Genomic DNA, 22,175 nt, shown 5'->3' on the forward strand with positions numbered 1-22,175 from the left:
GATATTGCAGCAAATGCTCAGCATGGGCCTGAAACTTCACCCTACAGACAACAACGTGTCCCTGCAGCACCCACAGCAACCAACTCCAAGGAGAAGTCATTTGAGGGCAATTTTCTGATGTATCTGCAGTTTCTCTCACAAGACTTAAAACAACATTGGAGGCTGTAACACCTGCAAGTCCTCATCACATCTCTGTGCAGTGCTCAGCTTTGTGAGGGGCTTTGCTCTGTGCACTGCTTGCTTTGCCGCACTGGTGCAGAAGGCAGGCTGTGCCTAACACTTCTGTTCTGGTAGCCTCCCAGCTTTCCTAGCAGTGGATCAGGGGGATAAAAACAAGGAAGGAATGGCAGATACCTGAGGGGACCAGGGGACCTCTACACAGTGAGCTGTGACTGATGTGAAGAAATGAGATCAGGAGCATGTAGGAACAGGGTAAGTTTGAAGGATGGATGGAACTGAGGGGGTCAGTCAGCCAGTGATAGGTGGCTGGCAGCTGTAGCTTTGATCAAAGAACTGCCACTGCACACTGGCTTTTAATAGGGGGGAGCAGTGCTCACTTTGGGGGCAAGGGTAAAAACAGAAAGGAAAATTCAAGGATAAGAGGCATGCAGAAATCTCCAGAGCACTGATGATGGTTGGGCTTTGAGAGAGTAATGAACTTAGGCCTTCTGAGCATGCTTCAATCCCCTGCCCTGCAGCTGTTCCCAGCCCCACTCTGTCCCCACAATGAGGTCTTACAGGGATTAAGAGGTAAGATGAAACAAACAACCTGAAATAGCATCCCACTCATGGCTTAAGACTTTGATTAGGAGCACACACATTTGCATGTACACAGGCAACTCTCCACAAAGAGCTAATTACCCACCTGCCCTGCCAAACAGCCACAAACTACAACTGCTATTGCAGTTCATAACTTTTCCAATTCTTCTTAAGCCTGGCACTGGAGGGGGCTGCTGTCCTGGCTCTTCTTACCTTAAGGGGTCTCAAGCTCTGCAGCAATAAATAGCACCTGGAAATCTGCAGATACTTTCAAGCATTCACACAGAAATAGTATTTGCTGGTTTTATGATAACATGGTACAATGTATGCAACCTGGTAGACAAGTATCAACTATCTGTAAATAAGCAAAATTGGACAAGAGAAAAGAAGGTCAAGTTAGGGATGATATGAGCATGGGAATGAATTTGATGTGTCCATGCAGCTGCAGCACTGCAATTTCTTTTTCTACAGTCACACAGAGAATCCATTGTCTCCTTTCAGTGTTCCAAAATGTTGCATGTCCCTTGCCTGCACATGCCTGGGAATATAACTAACACGTACCACTTTGTAAACTGCTTGCAATCTCAGCAGGCTCAAAGACTGTAAAATTTCTGGAGGTTCATTAAAGCTGCTGTCCATGGCATTGCTCAGATCAGACACCAGCTGCTGCCAAGAAAAGCATCCTGCCCATAACTCCAATTTTTATGTAAGGACAGAGAAGACCTAATAGCAGCCTGCCCATTTTTGCAGAACATAAGCCCGAGTGAAGCCATCCAGAATCAAACATATGGAAGTTTTAATTCCCCTGTTTTGTCACTGATCATCCTGCTCAAAATGAAAAGATGACTCCTGGAGTGTGGATGCCTGGGACTACACATGGACATGGGAGACCAGATTCCTTCTCCTGCTTCTGGAGGAGATTGGGGTAGAGTGCTGAAGGACAACAGCCTCCTCTTCAGTGCGATACCCTTCACTGGGGCCACAGAAAAGGGCCAGCCTGGTAGACATTTAGCAGGGGCAATGTGTGAGCCCTCCCTGAGCCCTGGCACAAAGCTGACTATGGTCTCATGTGAACACTGGACTGTTGCCCTGTACAAAGCTGAATGCACACCCAGCACTGCAGCACCGAAGTGTCGGTTCCATTTGTGCCCTCCTCTGGGAGCCTCTCTGCCAAAGCATTCCCAAGGAGTGGCTGTGCTGGCACGGGCAGCAGGTGCCAGCAGCAGTTTACATTAAGCAAACCCCGATCAACCACACTCTCATGGAATATCCAAAAGTGCTTTCAAAAGAGAGGACTTTGCAGTACTCATAGCTGTTTGGCAAGGTGTTCTGGGAACTAGCCCAAAGAAGCACTGGCAGCTGCGTGGCAAAGCAACCACACTTGAACTTCTCAAAAGTAAGGCCTTATCTCCCTTTTCCAAGGGTTTCTACAGGCCCTTTGGAGCTTTCAGCAAGAAGCTGCTTCTCTCTTGTTTTTTAAACAACACTTATACATCAAATTAGAAGTACAAGCCAGCCAATTCAAACACATGTAAACACATCCTGGATGAAGCCAGCAGGCATGATGCACAGCAGGACTGAAGACAGAGCAGCTTGAGCTTTATCACTGCTGCAACCAAAGCACAAACTCTTCAGGGACGTCTGTACACCCAGTCTAGTTGCTAACGTTACAAAAGCACACCATCAGGTATTCCTCATTATTCTTACTCTGGCTAGTTACAGGAGCACTAGCACAGCTCTGATCTCTCACACTGCTGTTTTCTATTGAGGCATGCACCCTCTCCTTTTTTGGCTGATGGAGCCCCAGTCAGAAGCAGTGGGTGGAAATTAGTGCTGTACTTCACTGCTGCAGGGAGTGCTGTCATCTGAGAGACCATGTGGCGCTGCAGTCCTGACAGGAAGGACATTTTGACTGTGTTGTGGCTCTGTGCCATCTTTAGCTCCCCATCCCCATGCAGGTGGCTGAAGGCTCCCCAGTGGTGGCAGGGAGAGGCTGATGCTCTGTAAATGTCTGTGAGCTGGCACCACATCAGGGAGTGGGAGTTTGATGGCAAGCAAGTTGCACTGCCTGCGGTTTCAGCGGTGGAGTTGGCAAGCAACACCCCAAACAAACTGAGCTGGGGTCCCATTTTCTGGCTGTCTGGCATTACAAGCCTCAGCTATGCTTAGACAAGTGATTCCACTGGCTAATCTTACTCCAGAAATCAGCAGAACTGTAGGGATTGCCAAGACTGAGCAAGTGTAGTTTCCATGTGAATCCAGGCAGAAGTACAGCAAAAAATGCAGCTCCTTGGTCTGCCTTTGGCTCTTACAAGTGCCACTACATTACTCTTGGCCTTCAGCTGAGGTTTCCACTTGAGCCTGACTAAGCAATAGGAAATTCCTGCTGCATCATAAGCAAGGTCTTTTTAAGTTCATCAGCGAGATGTGTCACTTCTATGCTACATGCTGCCTTCTCTCCCTCCTCTTCTCAAGCTGAGCAGGTAAAGGAGAATTCCCAATCACCCTCTCCCCATGCTGTAGAAGGCCCAGCACGGTTCTTGTCTGGCATTAACACCACTGGGTCAGAAATGGAGACTTTGAGCAAACCCAGGCAGCTGTTTCCCAAAGCAGTGAGTGACCTTGGTTTTGTTTAGAAAGGTGTGGGTGGCAGTGTCAGGCTTCCACAGGAGGCTGTGTCCTCTGATTCCTCCTTCATCCTCACCTCTCCCAGCTGCCTAAGCCCTGGGAGCACTCACTACAGAGCCATCTCTCTCCTCTATGCATGAGGCAGCTAGTAAAGAGGTCCTCTGGTACTCAATTTGCAATAAGTAAATATTTTTCTGATTTAGCCTGTAAAAGCTACAAACAAACAGTAAAAAATTCTAAACAAAACCTCAATGCAAAGTTTGAAGAAAAGGTGGTGTTCACCACTGTAATATATTTTACCTGTAATTTTTTAGATGTTAGGAAATTATTCTTCTCCCATGCAAAATAGGGATTATAAATCATCTTTTTTTCTTATTTTTTCTTAATGCAACCACAGTTTAAAGAAGATAGACCTGCATCAAAATGCTGAAATCTGAAAGCTGTTTCAATTTTTGAATTTTCTCTAAACCAAAACTAAACCTTTTTGAAAACCATCAGTTGTTTAGACAAAGCAATTTTCACTGCAAGTGGAAACATTTTCTACCATTTGTACAGTAAACATGAAAAATTTGATAACTGTTTAAAGAAAATCGTGGCTCTTACTTTTCAGTGTACAGATTCAATGTACAGAAGCATTTACAGGATTGGTAAGAAGCCTCTCACCACTGTGAATTTATTTCTTTCCACAAAGGTTCTGTGCTCTGAAGTTATGAATAGATTGGTGGACCAAAAAAGGAGAGCTAAAATTCATGTTTTAAATTGCAGCTACAATTCAAACATGTCATTTTAAATTGAGGCCAATTAGAATCTAGAGAGAAAACCATGTAGGATCACAGATTATAACAACAATCTACAACAAAATATATATGTTAATCACAAGAGCAAGCAACTCCAGTTTCACAGTTTAAACATACTAATTGTAATACTGACCAACAGGTGTGTCCTCTGAAAGGCTGAGAAGTGCCATGTTCCCGTTCGTGCTTCTGGCTCCATTATCAAAGAAATAGGGGGCATAATTTGCCTGAACTGCAATTAAAACAAAACAGAAGCCAAAGAAAAGCATTTTATAGGTGGCAGTTATTTGGCTGACTCACTAATTACTTGACTCTCAGTAAACATGAGCTGTTTTGGGAATACTATGAGTGCATAACACACCCAGTTGCTGCAATGGACTCTCAGAACTGTATCTGTATGGATATATTTACTTCTACATGCCACTGTGCCAGTATTCACATAGCAGGAAATCGAGAGCATATGTTAAAAAAAACCCCAAACAAACAGCAATAAAACAATAGCAAGATCTCTCTAAAAAGTCTCAACCACTTCCAGACAGCTTCACTGAAAAATGAACCTTTTCAGCTTGTCATGACTGCACACCTCTCTCCTACTCTACACATACAAGTCTGAAACTCTCCGATGCTTTGGTACCTTAGCCAGTATTCTTACCCAGTGTTCTAAGCACATTCTGTCTTAAAATTATGCCTACTGTTGCATGAGCAATTAACCATAATTAAACAGTTACTTACTTGCTGCCAGACAACAGCAAAGTTAAAAAAAAAAAAAACAAGAAACAACAAATTAGTTGTCATTCTACTGACTGACTGTTAGAGATTCAAAATAGCCCATTTGAAACAAAACTCCAAATACATAAACACAGAGGGTAACATTTGCACAGGGATCAGTTGCCAAGGAAAATATTTCAGGACAACGTTACCACATCAGTAAGGATTACTACAGGATTTAAGGTTATGTTTGTATTCTCCTATATTTTTACTTAACAAACTGATTATTGTACTCACCCAGGCAAACATGCACCAAACTGAGAAATAAGGAGGGGTTGAAATGCCTTACATGCTTCATCCCACTGAAAAAAGAGCCAATTTCTTCTCTGTTATAGGGGTTTGGGGTTTTTTTCCTCTCTGAAATGTCCAGGAAAGTGTCCTTCAGACCGATGTAGTGCAGAAATGTGCGAGCGGCAGTAACAGATGCTAAGATGTTAAGCGGATGACACGTCTTAATTTCTGAGGAATTTAAAGAAGCTCCTTCCTACCACCTAATTAGACCAATTACTTTGCAGGGAGCTGTGGGACTCATCTCTGAGACAAGATTTGGAGGAATCAGTGTAACTCTCATAGGTTCTGCTGTTAGTACTGTATTTGTGCTGACCAAACACAGAAGTCAGGGAGAAGGTAAAGTAGAAATTTGTTTTCTTTCTAAACTCTGTCTTTAATTGTCTAAGCCAGTCCTCTATTTTTGAGAGCTAAAAGAGGATTCTTTTTATTTTAGCTTTGGCAATCTTGAGAAACCACAAAAAAAGAAAATCTAATATTAGCAACAAACAGTAGACATGATTGTTACCATTTTAAAGAAAACAATTACATTTATGATAGCAAAAAACCTCCGAACACAACATTGCATAAATTGCAATTAAATGCAGAAATCAAAATGTTCTTCTCATGAGCTGGCCTGATTATTTAATTCTTAAACTGCACGAATTGCTGAAAGCACCTCTTAGTTTCAGCAGGCAATTTTTAACCAATATACTGAAAAGTGCGTTTAAGCATAACACATCAGAAAAATTAACAAAGTAGCTTTTTTTCATTGCTTGTTTTGGCATATAAAAGGTGTTCGCACTAACTTAAAATATATATCATCCAATATATTATAGGGCTAAAAATCAGCCAGCTTGGGAAGGTGTTCACAGATAAAGTTGCTTAAAAGGAGCTCCATTGGGGAAATACATAGCTTCTGAGCAAGTATATGTTTACATCATGGCTTAGCTGTTTAAACTTGCCCTGCGGTAAAGCACTTGCCCTTTAAGGATGTGTTAATGGAGTTTTCTGGTTTTTTAATTAACAAGTAGCGTGGTAGAAACGTCTAAGAAATTAATTAGTCACAGAGTTCCCCATTGCAATGCTTTAGAACGTGGCAGAAGCTGCACACCCTGCCTGGCAGTGGCCCTTGGCACTGGAGCGGTGGGAGCAGCCGCGGGTGCCCTGCAGCCTGTCCCCACACCTTGGGAGATAACCCCACACAGAGCATCCCCTCCCAGTCCCTGCCTGTGGGGTGCAGAGGGGAAGGTGGGCAGAGCTGCAGGGAAAGCTTTCATCACACACGGAGGGGAGAGACAGGCTGGGCAGTTCCCATATATCCGTCCTACAGAGCGAGCTGGCAGTCATATCCTGTCACACATTCCCCCTTGACCTTTGCAGGGGGAACAAATGGTGGAGGAGGCCATGGAAGAGGCCTTTGTGTAGTGCTGTGATGCTCCTGTGCTGTGGGCAGGGTATGTCTGCACCTGCAGATCCCCATGGATCTACAGTGCTGCCAGAAGGACACCTCTGCCTGCAGAACAAATCAGCTGTAAGGCTCCCGCGAGGGGAAAAGTAAAACGCTTGAGCCAATATTAACAAAACTTGCCACCCATAACAGAACTTGCCAGAGAATGGTACAGAGAGCAAAAGACCAGATAGGCTCCAAATGAATCAGACAAAATAATGAAGGTTGTGTTCATTGATAACTAGCAAATGTGATGATACAGATGCAAACCCTGGCTCAGCAAGGCATTACATTACCCCCTGCCAGAAGCTCTTTGTCATTGTGAATGAGATTGGACCTTTGGTGTGACTCTATGTGACTCTTCCTGTAGAGCAGTATTTGCAAAAGCTCTATGTTGAACCAATATGTGACTGAAGCAGAGGCCTGTAAAGCTGAGGGAAACCTGCAGCAGGGAACTAAGAAAAACAAATGTATTTTTAGTGCATTTAAATTCATGATATGGGGATCCAAAGCTGAAAACTGTGTGGGAGCAGATACACATTTAGAAGATGGATATAAGTTTAGTCCCTGTTACAGATTTAATCATGCCACCTCTGTCAAAAGTAATATTAAACCACTGATAAAATCACAGAAATGTACCTGCATGGTGCCCAAAAGAAAACATAAATAGCACCTGAATGTCCTCTCAGCTGCCTCCTCAATCCACAACTAACAACATGCTGTTTTTCTACAGAGTATTTTCCTAGAATAAGTGATGGAGAGCTCTTGTCAAAGTTAATAGCTGTCTGTTCCCCTGGTTGCATCCCCCGGGGATCTAAATCTCTTGGGCCTGTATCTCCAAGGAAGCAAAACATCTCACTCCTGAATTTCAATGAGTTTGAGCTCTTAATCCACTTACAGTTTGGAAACCCAGCTAATATGCATCTATGCACAGTCATACATACCTAACACAGCAACATTAGATAGAAATATATATGCGTCAGCAAATAAACTTTGATTGCAGCCTACACAGCTCATGAATCCAGGCTTATTTCGATGAATTTTCTCCTTCAGAAGAAGAGGGGCAGCAGAGGGTTTCAGGAGAGCAATATCTTCTGTTCCAACGTTTTTCGGAATGGAAGGATCCCTCTTCTCTGTGTAGAAGAAATTTCTATTTCATATCTTTCTAGCATATCAAGTAGCAAGAAACATAAAAGAAGAATGAAATATAACCATCTGATATGAACAAATTAGTTTCCCAGAGTGCTGTGTGTTTACTACTCAGCACAAAAAAAATTCAGAAATATACAATATTTTCAGAACACAAATTTTGGGTTTGGGTCACTGATCAGCAATATCTACAGGAATCTTTTAGACAACCTGCACTTTTATGCAATAAAACTTTAAATGTTGAAGGATGCTACAATAACGCAATGACGGTTTTTGCAGACTTCTCCCATTCTGACAGCAGCTGGGGTGTACTGGGGCCAGTGCAGCACAGTTGTAACTGCTGGATGTGCATTGTAAAACCTTGGGGATGTCCTGAGCTATGGAATTTTCCCCCAGCAAAAACCCACTCCCTAAACCAAAACTAGAAACTTCTTGGACACAGGGCCCAGACATAAACGAGCCACACACAGTCCTCTGCCAGCTCCTACCCTCTTATCTCTCTGAGCCTTTGAGAATCTTGGAAAAACCTGGGTCCCAACATGTTCACTTTTCTTAGCCCTAAACCCCCTCTTGAGCCCAAGACCAGTAGTATTCCTTAACCAAGTCTGGCTGACAAGAAATGGCTTCCACCAGTACCGAGAGCTGTACTTTTTCTGTTTCCACATTCCCTGACCAGGGGAATCGTGGCCCCCACCCAAGACAGCTGTTCTTGAGCCCAGTCCCAAAGCACAGCCTAAAATGTTGGCCAGACTAGAACTGGCAACAGATGCCAACACTAAAACAGCACCTAGACCTCCCCAGGAGCGCAGCAATGCTGCCATGGGCTCAGGATTCTCCCTGCAGGGATGGGGGTGGGAGAAGGCCTGTTCACAGCATAGCCAGTGAGTGCCCTGCTGTGTCACTGCCATCCCAGATGGCACTTGCTGCCACCCGTGCTGAGCACAGAGGGCACAGGCTGAGCTGGCACACACATAAATTACTCCTTCCACATTGTGGGTGGTCCTTCCACCTCAGGGTGATCACATTAGAGCTGCCCACTTGGGGAATGCCTGCTCGGCATATAAATGTGAGGTTTGCATGAACTGCATTTCAGTCAGTTTTCTTCTGCTCACATCGCATTTGTGATTTAAAAATAGCAAGAAAAATAAAATTAAAGAAATAAAGATATTATTTTCCACTGTCCTGCTTTGCTTTATAATAACCATGTACCATCTTTTATGTCTGTTTCCGTTTTCCTCTGTTCTAGACTCTGGACAATATGGATAAGTAATAAAGTTCTCACTCATATAACAACAGCTCAAGCTACTTCTTTTACTATGCTCGTCCTCCAATTCTGGGTGCATATGACATAAAGTATTACCTTGGAGAGGAATGGTCAGCGTTTTTTGTGTGTGCATTTGTGTGTGTAAATAAATTCAACATAAAAAGTGCTGCGCACTTTACATAAATCTCAGCATGTACAGAAAAATCCAAATTACACTCTGGCCTTCCTGTTGTAAATCACATACTGAGGGGGGGCAATGGAAGTTACCATTGATACCTGGAGGTGTGATGCACACCACAATTCAGTCAGAATTGTTTGATGCAATACCATGAAGGAGAGAAGTGGAGCCTTGGTCATTTTCAAGACCTTCTTAAAACTCTCCCTATTCTCACATCTTTGAATGTGATACAGAAGTTCTTATTTATCCTTGAAAGCAAAGGAATGGAAGCAGGATGGGGCTGTGACATATACTGTAGGTGAGACAGACATTCTAACAACACTGAGTCTGACACAGCTGTAACCACAGCTGGGCTGTTCCTTGCACACCAAAGGGTCAGTTCAGTAGCAAGTCCCACAGAGTGGTGTGAGCAAGAATTGTCAAAGCTGATCCCCAAACACCTTGACAGCAGCAGGACATGCTGAGGTAACATAAATGTAACAACCACACTTGTCTGGGTGTTTGCTCTCCGGCTGGGACCTGGGAGGGGTTGTAGAGCTCTTTGTCTCAGCAGAGCTGAGACATAGTTAAACATGAAGTTTCCATCACAAACCAAACAAAATTCTCTTGCCTGCCCAAACTACATCATTCCTCCCCACCAAAATCTCCCTGCAAATGACTGCAAGATGACTTATACTGGGGCATGTCATTTCCATTACTACAGACCAAAAATGATGCTGAAAATTCAGGAACAACTGTTGGTGACTGTGTCAGATGGCTGGTTTTGGTGGTGAAGAATTTTACAGGACCTATCTTTTGCATTTTCCTAGCACAGCACCATACCTTCTGTCTGGCTGCTGAGAGAAACTACACAAAGTGCTGGGGAATCTGCAGAAACCTGGGCCAGTCTGATGGCAGGACAGAAAAGACTGAAGTCCCTCAGAAGTCTTCACTGTCCATCTCTGTGTTTTGAATTACCAGCTATGGGAGAGAAACAGACTTGCAGTGCCATTGCACAGTAGGAATGGCAAAAGAGAAACAGTTCCGTGTTTTGGTGGTTAAATCTAATCAGAGATGTGTGCTTGGCCATGATCACCAAACTCTGATCCTCCCTGTTGCCAGAACAAAATTGCCACCTCCTATATGAGAGTTTATGCATCCCATCATTTGGAATATGCAAATTTGCTAAAATGACTTTGAATTTTTTGTAGTCACAACAGATTAAAATGCAAACCAGTAAACACCTCCTTCTCCCTCTCACTGGTATTCTCTTGTTATTAATTAAATAACTTCTACATCTAAAAGGAAAATGAGCTGCTTGTTACAATTCTGATTCATAGGGGTCTAAGTTCAGTTTTCATATCTATCACAAAGAGCTGTAAATAATCAGCGCAAGATCATTAAGTTCACATAAAAGTAATTGAAAGATAGTGATGTGATCATTAATGCTCTTGGTCAATATTTATAAACGTCAGCTCAGTAATACAAAGCTGAAAGTGATACTGTACTGTTTGTTTTGAGGAGTTTTAAAGAACAACATGAGTTATAACTCAGCTGTCTACACATAATTTTTCATATTGCAGCCCCACTGAGCAGCTCCATTAAACCCCAGCAGTCTGCAGGAGAATCACAGAATGGTTTGTGGTGGAAGGGACCTTTAAAGCTCATCTAGTCCAAACCGCCTGCAATAAGACAGATCTCCAACTAGGTCAGGTTGCTCAGAGCCCTGTTCAACATGAATGTTTCCAAGGATGGGGCATCTACAGCTTCTCTGCACAGACTGTTCCAGTGTTTCACCACCCTCATCATAAAAAATGTCTTCCTTATATCTAGTCTGATAAAACAGAGCATGAAGAAGACTTTGTAACTCAACTGATTCAGGAAGATACAACCCACAAGACAGAAGAAGAAAAACACACCTCATTCATGGAAAGGATAACCAAGATTTAGAGGGGTGACTACAAGTATTACATCAATTTGCACCCCTTGGAGTGTCCTTGTTTGGATAACAAGAATGGAAGCACCCAGTCATGATGTCCTTACCTCCAGAGGAATTAAGAAATTACAATGGCACAAAACCAGGGAGAACAGACACCAAATACCCACTAATTTCAGCACTTCCACAGTGACTTCAAAACACACAACAAAGTGCTCTCCAAACAAACTGGTGGACATTTTTTCCACACAGGTAAAGAGGTGGCACTTTCATGCCATCAGAAATAGTCATCTACAAAACAAAAATCTCAGAGCACTTGCCTAAATGATTTATCATGAGTTATTGTCATTTACTGTGGGTGGCAGCAGAGGTTTGGTGAATTTCTGGGGAAAAGAAGTAACTTCATCTCAGATACGGCTTCTCCTGGTTTTAGTCTGCCAAAGAGTGCTTTATAGCATTTGCAAAAAAGATGCTGCAGGTAATTGGGGAAAGGGGAATATTTTCTGCAGCTGCTAAGTAATTAAAGTTCCTGCTATCCATTTTACTAGCTTAGAGGCTTTTAAAGACCACTGCAAAATCCATTACAATTCAGTAAATTTACTTCTTTGGAAGTTACAAATCACTCTCCTCATTTTCTTTTGACAGGGATAGAAAATGAACAAATATTCTCTAGAATATCTAGGTATATTTAGGTAGCCTACATTCACTTCACCAGCGTGATCTGTGATGCATGTGGTGCCGTGGAGCATGACAGAGATCTGTGTGAAGGATGCCATTTAGCAGCAGCCAGACAGTCCAAGTTATTTATGAAAGAACTAGTATTGTTCATTGTTTTGCCTGTAAAAATTATACATATAACTCAAGAGTTGGGGTGTGAATAACGAATAAATCAAGATTTTATAGTTTATTCTGTGTGGCTGAGAAAAATAACAAGACTTGTCTAGGCAGAGCAAAGAAACGCTTGTGTTCTCCCCATAAATCTCCTGACTGCTGTATGTGCTGTGGACATCCCTTTATAGATGCCCTGCTTACAAGAGAGTAAAATGGCTTGTTGAATCAGGGAAAGTATGAAAATTAAACATGCTCCTTTTGCTGCCATGTATAACCAAACTCAGCTGTCCAGGAATGCACAGGAATGGCATGAATGCAAAGACTACAGGTGAACTAAAGCCCTCGATAGTGATCAGCTCTAGACCACAGCAGCACTTTGGCCACAGGGGCTGGATTTTACTCAGGTAAATGAATGACACTGTGGTTGCAGATGGAACTTCCTACCACCCCTCTCTTGGAAATGCAGGGGTGTACCTTAACCATTCTCAGAAGAGAATCCCACAGCTCAGCAACTCTCAGACTGGACTAAGTGCCAAGGTAATTACCTTTTTAGGATATGGGATATCCAACTGGTCAGGGCATAGCTCAGCCTTTCCCTCTGATTGCTGTATCAAGAGGAAACCTGAGTTTTCAGGCAGCCCTAAACCAAAGTGGTGCTAGAAACCTAGAAAACAACATGCATTTCAACAAATTTTCTATTGTAAGAGTATTAAATATGCAGCTCTGAGGTAATTTATTTTACCTATGAAACATGCAGAACTATAATTCTATTCCCACTTTCAATTTTCTATCAACTATCTAGTCTTCGCCTGGAGAGAATTTTACAGTCAATAGTCCTGCACATATGCTGGTTCTCAAAACAAGTAGTTTAACCTGGCTAGACCCCAAAGATCAACTCTATGAGCATTCTGCTCTTATTGTCTCCTCCCACACTTTCTAGTACTTTATCTCAAAATACTATATTTATTTGGCCTTTTTTTTTAACAACAATCTATCAATAAAAGGAATCAATAGAACTATATAGCAAGAATCTAAACAATAGATATTAATTTGAAGAATTAATAAGATATTTGAGACTTCCACATCTGCTAACTGAGATTACACGATCCAAAGTTATTGCAGTGAAGACTGAAATACAAATTAAATGACAGAAAAATCCCTTCTCATGCCCTGGCTTCAGAATGGTTATATGGTGCCTTGAAACAGAGGTGCTCCAATCCTGTAACTGTCCTTGGTACAAAAATAATGTCTGAAAACAACAAGTGCAATGCAGCACCATTTCATACCATATCTTTTTTATAAGGTAGACTCCAGTCAGACTCATGGACAGAAATTCATAGAGACAAAATTGTTCAGCTCAAAGAGAAAATCTTGAGGGAATTCAGACAGCAGAATTTCTCTAAGATCCCACATAGACAAAGAATAGTTGGGGGACCATCAAGCCAAGAGACAAAAGATTACTTTTCTATTCAGTGAAACAGACAAGGAAGAAGACTTGGCTTGGAAAACTGTAAAATCATGCCAAGTAACAAAAGAAAGTACTGAAAGAATGTTGAGGATGGAAGGGGAAAGTTCTGTTCAGTGGACAGGAAAAAGTTCAAAGCACATTTTTAAATAAAATTACGAAAAGCAGGTCAACTTCACTTCTGAGACTTAGGGATCTGTTTTCAAAAATGCTGAGTCTTGACTTAAATGTAAATTTAAGGGCAGTTCCTTTCAAAGACTATCAAAGGTGGAGCTTATGAGGTTAAGGTCAATGACACACATAGGGCTTTGGCAGACAAATCTTCAGCTCAGATTTTTTTTTTCATCTCTCCTTTCTTCAATCACACACCTGAAGATGTTTGCAGAATAAAGCAGCAGTATTGGTATATATTTAACTAAGTAAAAGGAAAACGCTGAATTGTTTAACCTTAGTACATTCAAACAACTTCAAGATAAGAGCTCAGTGACAATTGCTATCATTTATTGCTTCCCAAGAAATGAAAACGAGCAACTGGAAAGCCATTAAAAGAACACTTTAAAGAGGGACTTGCAGACACTGCTGCATTATCTCAGCTCAAACAGAATCTTGTTTTCAAGCATCTCACTGTTTCTCTGATAGCATTCGTAAACAGATGGACTTCTTCACACTTTTTTCTGTATGAAAACATCTTTCTTCACAGGCATATTGATCTCTTGGGGAAAATTCTGGGATGCAAATAGGTTTTAGCATTGCTCGGTGAACATGCCACAAAACTGGCACTGACTGTGACACAGGGCTCTGTGACAATGCAAACAGGAAGTTTTGTGTGGAGAACTCACCTACCAAAGACAGTGTTTTCCAGTGCACTTCAGTCTTGGGAGGCAATTGTAAGAGTGTACTACAGAGACGTGATTTTCAGAGACCAGGCAAGCACCAAGTGGTGCCTCAGGAACGTGGCTTTTCACCCCCTGTGGTTGGCATCAGTGCTGAAGACTGAACAACATGACAGCAGAAAACCACTTTTCTTCACTGATCTAAACGACATCTTGCTTGTCAGGTGAGGGAAACCCTGTGGCTGTTTATCTTTTGCACTAGGACACCCTATTAGCCAGGATATAGTAGTTGCTATGACTGCACTACACTTCTCACAAATGCACATGCACAACAATAGAGGTAAACAATTGTACAAGTGCCTATCAGGCAGTTAATGAACAGGCATTTTTGTGTGCATGGAACTTCTGAATGCTTGGGCTTGAGTGCCTCCCAGACCAGGTTTAAATCATCACCTGTGATTGTGCTGTACTGCCAGCTGGGAGGGGTCAGCTCTCGAGCCAACATCCCGGATGCAGCCTGAGTCTCTGGCAGTAACTAGGCTTGGTATGACAGCTTCCTGAGAGAACAGAGACTGCTGTGATTGGGTCAGGTTGCAGAAGTCAGACAAGACATGTCCAGTTGAGGATCACTCATAGGCACATATTGACCTGATTTCTCTGATCATGTTCAGAAGCTGACCAGATGGCATTGGAAGTGTAAGGTGCTTATCCTAAAGCAAATCTCTATCCTTAGCTCCCTTGTGGAGCATCAGCCTGAAAATGTGGAATTAAATCCCCCCCTCCACTTGAAGATGTTCAGAGCCAGTGCATCTGAAACACACAAACAAATGTTGGCACAAAGGTTGAATGACAACTTGAACACATCCATATCCAGACACCAAACTTTTCTAGCAGAGACCCCCATCATTAAGACGTTGAAAACAGAAGTAATTTTTGGAGATTCCTTCTGTACCAATAGCCCTGCTCTAAGATCAAAAGACAAAGCATGATGGGATATTTACGTGTTCAAAACCAAAGTAGGTTACCCAGTGGCTGCCAAAATAATACTGAAGGGCTACTGGGAACCCCAAACATACATGGGTTGGAACCAACACCCTCGCCCACATCATTTAATGTAGCACAAGGGAGCTCTCTTTGCTCCCCAACAGCAATTAAAAAAAATGAGTCCTTCAGAGAAATTAGCTATGGTGGAGATGATTGCTTACATCCAATAGGAACTGGTTGATCTGAGGCAAAAAAAGGCTGATGTGTAAGAGGGTTTTCCCCTAACCTTCAACCTACAAGAGGAAAAATTGCCAAACTTTGGACAAATTCTTTTCAGAACAAACTTGAGGGAAAATCTGATCTGCCTCCACTGTCTGACAATATTTTCCTAAAGCTGCTCATGAGATAGTAATTAGCAACAACTTTGGACAAAACAGGATCAGCAGCAGGTCTTCAGACTTGATCCAATGGATACCAAAGCCACCCACTCAGCTTGGGCAAGAATTAGCTCTATATCTACAACAGGAAGTATCTATCCTTCTGCTTTTATATTTCAGTTGAGTTTATTATTTAAGATGACATTGTCCATGCAGCATTTTAGTTTTTCTCAGCAAACAGAATCACAAGAAATTGCCTCTGTTGTCCATACTTTGGGTAAACAGAACTTCTACATAGCCAAAATCCTGAATTTTTAGAGGATGCCCAGGCCCTTGTATCAGTTGTGGGCCACACAGTCTAAAGGGCTGAAAAGCCAACATGAAGAGCCGCCATCACACCTTTTGGGATCATATTTTGTATGAAGAATACATATTTTTATTTCTTCTACTACCCACTTGGAAAAAAAAGAGATCCCCAAACCTGCCTCTATAGCAACAGTCCCTATCAGCAGGGATCATTTCTCCTGTGCTCCTGACAACTCACAGTCACAGTGCCAAATAAGACAGACTGATTTGGTGTTAGCTGGTGGTATTAAGCTGTAAACAAAGTGAGGAGCCACCTGGCTCACTTAATTGACAAGGTCAGACCAGGATTCAACATCTGTTCTGGCAGGCATAGAGATACTTCAGAAACATCTTTATTGGAACTTAAGGGCTGTGCAATTTTCTTGCCTGACAGCCAAATGCATGCAAAACCACAAGATACAAAAAATGCATTTGTCAGCTCGGATAAGCTAAATTTACTACTTTATATAAGCATACAGCTTGTGTACTTTGAAAAGCCACTGAGCAAATATGTTTTTCCTCTGGTAATGCCAAACAAATATGCATAGCACTGAAAGGAAAACAAAAGGAAGAATAGATACCTATAAGTGAAACCATGATCAGATGTACCTCTGTTCTACCACATAGGGAAATGGCCTGGTACATAAGAGTCAAACTCTGCTGAGGAATTACTTCACACAAGATCCTGATACCTCTAGATGAAGTGAAAAAGCATTTGGGCAGCAGTCACAATCCACGCTGAAATGTTTTGGAGATCTCTGCTTTAGTTTGTTCAGCCAAGACTAGGACCTCACACAAGTGGCATCTTTAACTTGAATAGCCCTCAATCTGGGGTTGAGGCCAATCTGGTAACTTAGAGAAATACTTAAGTGCATTAAATTATGTACTGGGATCTCTCCAGAGACCCAGAGTATTTCTGCAATTGTGTTAATGGTCTTTGTATCTTACGTTTCTGTTATCAGAGGGAACATTTTGCCTGAAGGAGGATTGGAGAGTGTGAAACACACTGGCTCAAGGGTGTAGGGCAGAGAGGAAAATCATACAGCATTTTCAGATATAAAAGGGCTTAAGTTCACATTGGAGAACAAAATCTTCAAACCTGTTAACAATGTTTTATACAGAGCTGTAAACACAGAGCCATATTTTACAGAGTAAAACCCTACTGCAACCACATTTAATACCAAAAAAGCTTTTGCATTTACTTGTCATTTATATTCTACAGGTTCCTTCTGCAAGCTATGGAAGACAATAGAAATAAAATATGTTGGCCCCATGACCAGCAATAGAAAATGAAACAGTTCCTTCACCAACCTCCTGATTCAGAGATCTTGTGAGGAGGACTGGCAGCTCCTTTATCCTTGATATAAAAATGCTATGCACGGTCAGCTCTTCAAAAATAGGAAGCTGAATGTCAGATCTATCTAATCTCAAAACCAATACAAAACCAAAGTAATAACAAGCACACAGAAGACCCAGAAATAGGCTCAATTGCTCAGCACAATAGAAACATTGCCAATGAGAGCAGGACCATGACTAAAGGCCCATAAACTTGACCCATGGGAATTGCATTTGTCTGTGTGCGTTACGACACGGCTCTGACTGTTCCCATTCAACTCCCCCAAATTGTGAAGGGCACTGAGACCATTTCTATCATACTGGCAATTATGTTAAGAGAAAGAGTAGTACTATGAGTACTGAGGGAAAGATTACTATTTGCAATTTGCCCAGCAGCAGAAAAGCTTTCTACTCCTCCTCATATTCACTAGAAGGAAACCCAGATTTATGAACAACCAAGTAATTCTGTTTTAAGGACTCTCCCCCGGGCAGAGAAATAGCAGCATATGCAGAGAACAGTTAGGAAAGGACAGAAGATACATGAGAGAAGTGTCAGAGGATGCTTCAGTTTCTCTATTATTCAGCCCTTTGGTATTATTCTTAGCACTTATTTCATGCTCCAGTAAGTTTTGTTTATTGAGTTGATCACACAACTCAGGTGTCTTAAAAGAACAGCTGCCTTCTGGTTTCAGAAGAAGAGATGAAATCTGTTTAGCTTTAACACCTTTTCAGGATGCTGTTTAATAACCACCTGATGACACTCCATAGGAAGATAAAGAACAAGCCACTTTGATTTTCAAGTCAGATTTAGCCTCAGAAGACGTACTGAACAGCTTACTTGAATCTGGCCTGTTACCATTATTTTAGCAACCTGCTTATCCAATTTCTCAGCCCTTTCTAAATGATGAGATCTTTCTCATTTGTAGAAATCTGCTTCTAAGTGGATTGCAAACGCCATGTGCAAAGGCTGGATGAAAAACCATCATATGCTTACATACAAGCAAACCCCTTGGTTAATACAAAATAAATAATTCATAGAAAAGGCTAAATATGCATGTATACTGATAACTAGAAACAATAGCATCAGCCCTTTACCACCTTTTAGGTAACCTAGAAATGCAAAACAACATGATTTAGCCACCTCTTCAACCAGCTCTTCTCCTCCTGGTACTTGAGGAGCTAAATCCCTGTTTGGTGTGGAGGAATATGCAACTGATACAAAGTCTGGTGGCAGCCAGACGACTTTGTTGACTCTTTAACTGCCAGGTTAGTATTAATAAAACAAAGGTGCCTGAGTGAAGGAATAAACAGTACTGAAGCCTTTCCCAAACAAAAAGCAATATACACGCATGTGCTGTCTGTGAAAGGAGGGCCCTCAATCAAGTGAAGCACTGTGAGATGTGTTGATGGGCAGATGCCTTTCCCTCTCCTCTGTCTTCTCATTTTAGCTGTGGAAGGGGTCCAGGAGGCACCAGAAACTGAGGACAAGGCCTGCAGTATTTCTTTATTTTCTTTGGAGTCATTTTGGAACTTACACCTAAAAAACAAAGATGGAAAAGAGAGAAAATGGAGAGATTTTTTTAATTGAGGGTGTGGAAAATGGCACAAAACTTTAATACATGAAGCTCAGCAATGTTTGTATGGGCAAACTTAGATTAGCAGTGATAAGAAATAAAAAGGGATGGGACAAAGATTTGTTTTCCTTTCATTAGGTTGCTGAGGATACACAATCACTGAAAGTTAGGCTGCTGCTGCTGGACATTTCCACAGTCAGACAGAGGTCTTCATAAACACAGAGATGGTACTACTGTCTCTCTTGGGCTCAAATTCCACAACTGACACATTAAACAGCATCTTCCCCTTACTATCATCACTTTCTCCATCTTTCCTGGACAGAAGCCACAGGCTGACATTGGCTTGAAACATTTGCTTTCTAAGACAGTAATTGTTACTGATGGAAGAACACCATTCTAGGAAATTGGTGGTTTTACTTCAGAAGAATTAACCAGTATGGTTAAATTAACTCTTTCCTTGAGGCACACTGAGTTATCCACTAAGTGGTTTTACAGCTTCCCATGGCACATGCCCAGCACAAAGAACGGCGCAGAGCAGTGCTGAAAAACAGTCAATGCACTTTGCCTGAAGACAGAATAAACCAAGTGACATCCCCTTAGAAAGGACAGTGACATGGAAGTACAAGTCACCCAGAAATCCCAGAGCAACAACACGAAACAAAGCCAACATCGTCCAGTTCAGGTCCAGAACTGCACATGAAACAAAACACTGTTTAGCTTTGGGCAGTTGCTGCATTAGGCACAAAGTTTTACATCTGCCTCTCAGTAAGAGTAGAAACTGATTCAGATCAAGCACTGTCATATCAGCAGATCTGAGGAAGTCATTTGCAGCAGAGAGGTGCACCCTATACAGAGGCAAATAAACAGAAATCCCTGACCTAAAAAAGGCTTGGCTGCAGGTAAGGACAGGAGATAGTTAAGATGTTGTAGTGCTCAGAGAAACATGGCATGCAAAGATCATAAAGTATTATTGGGTCTGCAACAGAGGAAGACATTTCAGATTCCCTTTGTAGGAGATCTTTGTGGTGAATTCACGTGTTTTAACTGAGTGCTTCCTTTGTACTCCTTTCTTCCCTTCAGCAGAGTACTTTCCATTACTTTCCAATGAGACCAGCATCACTGTACTCTATCCACAGGAAACAGCAGCCTGCTTTCAGAGGAACATTCTCTTTGGATGTACTTTTTTCAGGGAGATTTCATGCCCGTTGCATGTAAAGAAGCCTGAAACACCTGCTTCTTTGTCAGATAGCAGAAGGTATCTCAGATTGAAAAGTAACAGCTCTGCTCACTGCATGGTGTCAGTACCATGGACAGGGTATAGGTTCAGCCAGGCAGCATATGTGATCCCTCTCAGGCCAGGAGTGACAGGAGCCACCTCTGTGCCTCCAGCATTGCACTCCACAGTCCCTGTGGATGGGCTGGGAACCTGCTAGTGCTGTGGATCCTTTATAGCTGAAGTCCTCAGTTGCTACTACACCTGCCAATTAAATAAGAAGGAGCTCCAGGCAGCAATAAACCCCTGACCCACAATAACTCCACAATGTGTTCACTGCTTCTGATACCAGTGAGACTCTGTCTATAAAACAGAGCCCATGAGTCATCACTGGGAGATTGGAAAGGAAGAAAAGGCACCAGCTAAAGGAAAACTGTAGAGAAAAACAAGGATTTCCACCTGGGTTATCAAAAATACAAAAAGAATAAAGCATTTAAGGTAATTTATCAGCTAGAACAAATTTGCTCGGAACTTCAAATTAGTAATTTTAAGATGAAAAGATGAGAAATAGGAAATAGATGGTTTTAAATCAAATTCTGTATCTTTAGAGTTTAACAGAAGTTATCAGCTAGATATTTTGCTGAATTTAGAAACATTAAGGTTTAAGATACCATTACTCTAAAGACTATACCTAATCCTTTTATCCTGGACTTTTCATGGCTTAGCTTTTTTTTTTTTTTTTAACTGGGGTCTCACTGAAACCAGGGATACTGTGGATTTTTACTTGGGCAGTCTTTACACACACGTATTTAGGACAAATTCAGTCTCAGTTAATTTCTGTTTCTGGTAGAGCTGTGGGTTCGAAAATTGGATTTTTAGGAATTTACAGAATCACACTTTGGTTGATCTCTAAAAACATGAAGATGGATGCAGATATATATAGATGGTGATGGAATACAGCAAGGCAAAGCCACCATAATACTTCACTTTTGCAACCTCTGTTCTTATCAGAGGAACTATGTTATGATACTCCTCTCCTTTAATCACACCAGATCATATTTCTCTTGATTATTTTACCATGTGAGCATTTAATGGATTCTATTGTAATCTTATTTCTTTCCAATCCAAACACTCAGTAAGTTGCCTGAGAAAAGATTACCTAATAATAATGAGTACCTAATTAATGTAAAGAAACTGCAAAGCTTTTTACCTTTATGTGCTTTTTTGTTGTGTTTGGGTACTACTGAGCAGCAGACTTTTCTAACCTCCCGACCTAAGGGTGAAAAATAATTTGTTACCAGGGGAGACAGATAATGCAAATAACTGTACATATACACTAAATGTGTTAGAGCCAACAGACATTTTGATTACTTTATTTACCACTAAAATCCTTGTATGAAGAGATCTGTAAAACAAAGGATTATCATGACTGATCTTTAAATCTGTACATAGCTTTGTCCCTAGTGTGGAACAGGAACTAATTTGTTCTTTTCCATCATTACTCATATATATATATATACACATATATATTTATATTTATATATAAGATACATTGCCAAGATTTCTTTATCCTTTGAAATGTCATGTTGGCAGGCAGTACAAGCAACAAATTCCAGCCATTTTAACCTAGGGAAAAGACTGCACTCTTTTAGTTACACCACTTAATGAAAATAAAAAAGACTCTCAAGAGGAAAAAAGAGCATCTCTCTGTTCGGATGAAGAGGAGTGTAGTTTAAATTGCTTTGGGTGAGCAAAGCCATTTAATAATTCCCTCCCTCCTAGACCTATATAAGTGAGCTATCGATTGCACTTGACACAATAGCTGCTGGACACAGTAAAGGGAAAAGAAGGGTTGACTCTGGAGCTGAGGTGGAGCAGAAAGGACAGAGCTAGATGATTTCTCATCAACAAAATCTAACATATGCTCAGTGTTTCTGGAAATCCCTGTGGCAAGTTCTACAGCCAAGGCTAGTGATGGTGGCTGATCTAGCATCAAAATTGAGGTGTCTCGTCACCGTAATTAAATTCTGATGTAACAGGTTTTAC

General features: G+C 41.6%; 1 protein-coding gene across 1 annotated transcript in view; it reads right to left on the reverse strand.

Moving 5' to 3' along the window:
* The window catches only part of CDHR1 (cadherin related family member 1), a 72,511-nt gene that overhangs the window by 40,551 nt on the left and 9,785 nt on the right, over window positions 1-22,175 (reverse strand). Inside the window, exons 2-4 of the mRNA XM_064662512.1 lie at window positions 21,340-21,402; window positions 5,187-18,879; window positions 4,318-4,413 (exon numbers count right to left, since the gene is read on the reverse strand). Of these exons, the coding sequence (XP_064518582.1) occupies window positions 4,318-4,413; window positions 5,187-5,247 (157 nt within the window). The 5' untranslated portion in view covers window positions 5,248-18,879; window positions 21,340-21,402. The remainder of the gene's footprint in view (window positions 1-4,317; window positions 4,414-5,186; window positions 18,880-21,339; window positions 21,403-22,175) is intronic.

This window comes from Pseudopipra pipra, chromosome 8 (genome assembly GCF_036250125.1).
Source record: "Pseudopipra pipra isolate bDixPip1 chromosome 8, bDixPip1.hap1, whole genome shotgun sequence".
Lineage (NCBI taxonomy): Eukaryota > Metazoa > Chordata > Aves > Passeriformes > Pipridae > Pseudopipra > Pseudopipra pipra.